This window comes from Microtus ochrogaster, unplaced genomic scaffold (genome assembly GCF_000317375.1).
Source record: "Microtus ochrogaster isolate Prairie Vole_2 unplaced genomic scaffold, MicOch1.0 UNK16, whole genome shotgun sequence".
NCBI lineage: Eukaryota > Metazoa > Chordata > Mammalia > Rodentia > Cricetidae > Microtus > Microtus ochrogaster.
In genome coordinates, this window is record NW_004949114.1 from 5,830,860 (window position 1) to 5,835,099 (window position 4,240).

A 4,240-nucleotide genomic window follows, 5' to 3' on the forward strand; every position below is an offset into this window, starting at 1 on the left:
CCAAGACAGACACCTGTTCACCCAGAGTCCAGTGAAGGTGAGGAACACTCAGTAGTTTCTAGGAGACACTCAGAATCTTCTCAGAGTCATGGTGGACACCAGCATGGAGAATCAGGGTCAGCAGTTCATGGAAGCCAGAGAAGTCCTCAAAGGCAATCTAGGGACAGCAGTAGACAGTCTCAGTATGGGCATGAGGAGACTTCTCATTCAGGAGCTACGAAAGGTGCAGGAGGGCCACCTGTTCACTCTGAGTCCAGTAAAGGTGAGGAGCACACAGTAGTTTCTAGGAGATACTCAGGATCCACTAAGGGTCATGGTGGACTTCAGCATGGAGTTTCTGGGTCCACAATTCACAGAAGCCCGAGGGGTTCTCAAAGTCAATCTAGGGACAGTAGTAGACAGCCTCAGTCTGGCCATGCTGAAGCCTCAGAATCAAGGTTTGGGAGAAGTCCTAGGGAGTCACCTGTTCACAGTGATTCCAGTGAACATGAGGAACACTCAGTAGCATCAAGGAGATACTCAGGATCCACTAAGGGCCATGTTGGGCTTCAGTCCCATAGAGACCCTAAATCACAACATGGAGAGTTGGGTTATAGTCGTACTGCAACACATAGTACTCACTGGCAGTCAAGGGACGGTCTAAGCAAACAATCAAGCAATACACATATCCAGTCTGATACAAGGCATTATAGGTCACATAGTACTGGCAACCAATATAGTTCTAGTCAACATTGGAGACATGGCAGCTATGGCCGTGAAGACTATGACTATGGACAATCAGGATATGGACCTTCTGAAGGCAGCAGAACTAGCAGTCGCAATTCTAGTCCTTTGAGGTCATCATATAGAACTACACACACACAAGTGTCAAGATATGGACAGTCTTTCTCTCTTTCTCACCCTGTAGGATCCAAAGCAAATGAAGGAATGGGAGAGCTGGTGTTAAAATATAGAGAATCAGATACAGATCATGAGCAGCCAGTTGATCACTATAATCTGACTGGATCTAGTAAAGGTGGAACTCTAGTCTCTAGTCTTGGCCATTCTGGAGTAACATCTGAGCATTTGAATGACTGTGATTTTAAGTACAGGTACAGTCTGAAAGAAAAACAAGAAACTACTCAAAACCAGCCAGTTGACCAATCTGTTTTTGGCCATAGTCGATATATATTATTTCAGGACAATTCGGAATCCAGTTCAATTGGAAATCAATCTGGATTCAGCACTAATAAAAGTCAAGTATATAACCATGGCCAGTCAAATGATAGCTACCAGCTGTCAAGTGACAGTAGAAATAGAAATCAAAGATCTTCTCTCAACAGCACTCTTCAGAGCCTATCCTGTATGGGAACTGAAGAGTGTAACTATTTACCGTGTGCAACCACATCGGGTGAGGGGAGACAAGGACAGGAGCCAGGATCTGATTCATCAGGGACTATCAGAATATATAGTCAAATTGTAGATGACAAGGAGACAAGAGACTCTGAATCCATAGGTTACCATGAAAAGGGGGAAGTGAATTCAGCTTCTGCCTACATAGATAGCAACACTCCACTATACACATATGTCCAAGAACAAAAATACCACTATTTTTATTGAGAAGAGAGTAAAAAATATGATAAACCAAGATAAAAATTAAACCAAAGAAGAAAGTAGATTCATAGTAAGACAATCACACATTTAATATGGTTCCTTATTTCGCCAGTAGGTGGTATACCCTCTCATATTAACTGTATACTATTGTAATGTTGTTTTGGTGCAAGATCTTTTTGTAGCACTCCATAGACACTGAGCTTCTTGGACAGAAGATAGTAAATTAAAATGTATTGGAACTATAGTCAGAGGTACAAGATTAAAGATGTATGGTTTTGGTTGGGGAAATCAAGATGAATATTTAGAACTTCTATGAGAAAACCATTGGGGTTTTCCACATGTTGTTTTAATTTTTGATTAAAAACTTATCCAGGAAGCACAGGCTATAGTTTAGGAGTCACAATTTTCTAGTAATATTCTAACACACTCCATATCCTGAACTAAGAATTTGATTGCTTCCTGGGTGGAGATTGAGAATATTTTTATCTTTTATGTTACCTCTGGAGCTCAGTATTACTATTAAATTTATTGTCATGATTTCCTAGACAGAAGAATCAGAACATTGTATTGAATTGGAATTTGACAATAAACTTTTCATCTGAATATAGTTTCTCTTTTTTATCTCTACAAACATAATTCCCTGCCAAGGGGTCAGATGTACATTTTCCTTTACCTCTGTGCAACTAGTAGAAGTAAATACTCAGATGCTAACAGTGCAGAATCAAAAGAAGGAAAAATATCAACCACATCTAATCCTTTCTTCTGTTCAATTACTGTTCAAATCATTTACAGAAATACTTTATGTTGAATTGACTGGAAATTCTTTTATTAATTATTATCAACACAGAAAAGAATAAATATAATTCCAAATGGCCATTTCCTAATGTAATCCAAGCTATGGGAATGAGATGTATGTGTTATAGACTTCCTCTATCAAATACATGAATGGAAATATACATGCCAGTGAAAATTAAGGAACCCCTACATTTCCTATAGAATAAAAGTATTAATATGTTCTTGACTAAAAGGAAAAACTCATGAATTTGTTATGAACTGTAAAGAAAAGAAGGAATAGAAAAATATATATTATATATTAACTTCAGCATAAAGTTTACTGCAACTGTTGTTTCAATGATAATTTCCAGAATGTCAAAACTAGTTAAGAGCTTTAATTTTTTTTTACCAAGTTTGCAGTTCAAAGAAAAGGCCAACCAAAGCACATTTAGTAAAAGAGTAACAATTTTCTAAATACAATTTTACATTATACTCCTCTTTGTCTCTAATTTAAACTGTTTTTCTTGACCTTCCTAGTGGAATTCAAACTAAAGAGAAATTCTTGGGTGAGCATATAAACCACTAACCCTGACATTTCAGAATAAAGGAAGAGGGCACCATGCCATACCCTCTTCTGTAAGAATGAACCACTGGTGTAGGAGTTCCTTCTGTCTGTGTGTTGCTTTCATTGAGTAATGAATAAAAAAACTGCCTTGGCCTAGTTGATAGGATAGAATTTAGGTAGGTGGAATAGAAAGAACTGAATGCTGGGAAGAAGGGCAGAGTGGCAGACACCATGGATCTCCTGCCTGAGATGGATACTGATTAGAATTTTGCTGGTAAGCCACAGTCACATAGCAATACACAGATTAATAGAAATGGGTTAAGTTAAGATGTAAGAATTAGCCAATAAGAAGTTAGATCTAATGGGCCAGGTAGTATTTAAATGAATACAGTTTCTGTGTGATTATTCCAGGTGTAAGCTAGCCAGGCAGCTGGGTCAAACAAAGGCCCCCTGCTCTGCATGCAACAATGACTATGGATGTAGCTATATTCTGAGATGAATGGCCATGGGAAAATACTGGAACTAGGAAGTGAGAGTGGACCATTGTAAGAATCATAGACCTGGGACAGAAACATAGTGAGAAACCACAGGCTCTGGCATCCACCACCCATAGCTCCACTACTCTGGGGGAGGGGTATTCTGCAGTCACATGTAGGTTGTAACATTTGCAGGGTAAGAGAGAGATTACTAGCAAACTATACCACTATGGATGTGGGCATTCCTACCTATTTCACAACACTCACAAATAATAAACTAAAATCCACACAATTTATAGTGTAACACAACACACAAACACAATGAAATATGAAAGGCTATCTGATCATTCCAATGAATGAAGAAAAAACATTAAAAAATACAAAAATCCTTCATGATAAAATCCATGAAGAAATTAGCTATGGAATTATTTTTTCAACTAATTTATTTTTTAAAAAAACAACCTTTTCTAATTTTACATATCCATTCCAGTTCCCACTCCTTCCACCTTCCTCCCCATGCCACTCCCCATCCACTCCTCAGAGAGGGTAGGTTCTCCATGGAGTCAACATGCAAACTGGTGCTGCCACTATGGAAATCAGTGTGCTAGTTCTTCAGGATACTGGGAATTGATCTACCTTATGATACTGCTATACAACTCTTGGGGATATGCCTGAAGATTTGACATCTTACTACAGAGATGCTTGTTCATCCATTGATGGAGGAAGGTCATTGGTTCAATAAAAAGAAACTGCTTGGCCCTCATTGGTTAGAAGATAGGTGGGAGGAGTAAACAGAACAGAACGCTGGGAGGAAGAGGAAGTGAGGTCAGAC

The 4,240-nt window shown here is 38.7% G+C and overlaps 1 protein-coding gene across 1 annotated transcript in view; it reads left to right on the plus strand.

Annotated features, from left to right (window-relative positions):
• Positions 1-1,599, plus strand: part of LOC101994449 (filaggrin-2) — an 8,656-nt gene extending 7,057 nt beyond the window's left edge. The window contains exon 3 of the mRNA XM_026789229.1: positions 6-1,599. Coding sequence (XP_026645030.1) covers positions 6-1,599 — 1,594 coding nt within the window. The remainder of the gene's footprint in view (positions 1-5) is intronic.
• The last annotated feature ends 2,641 nt before the right edge of the window (positions 1,600-4,240 follow it).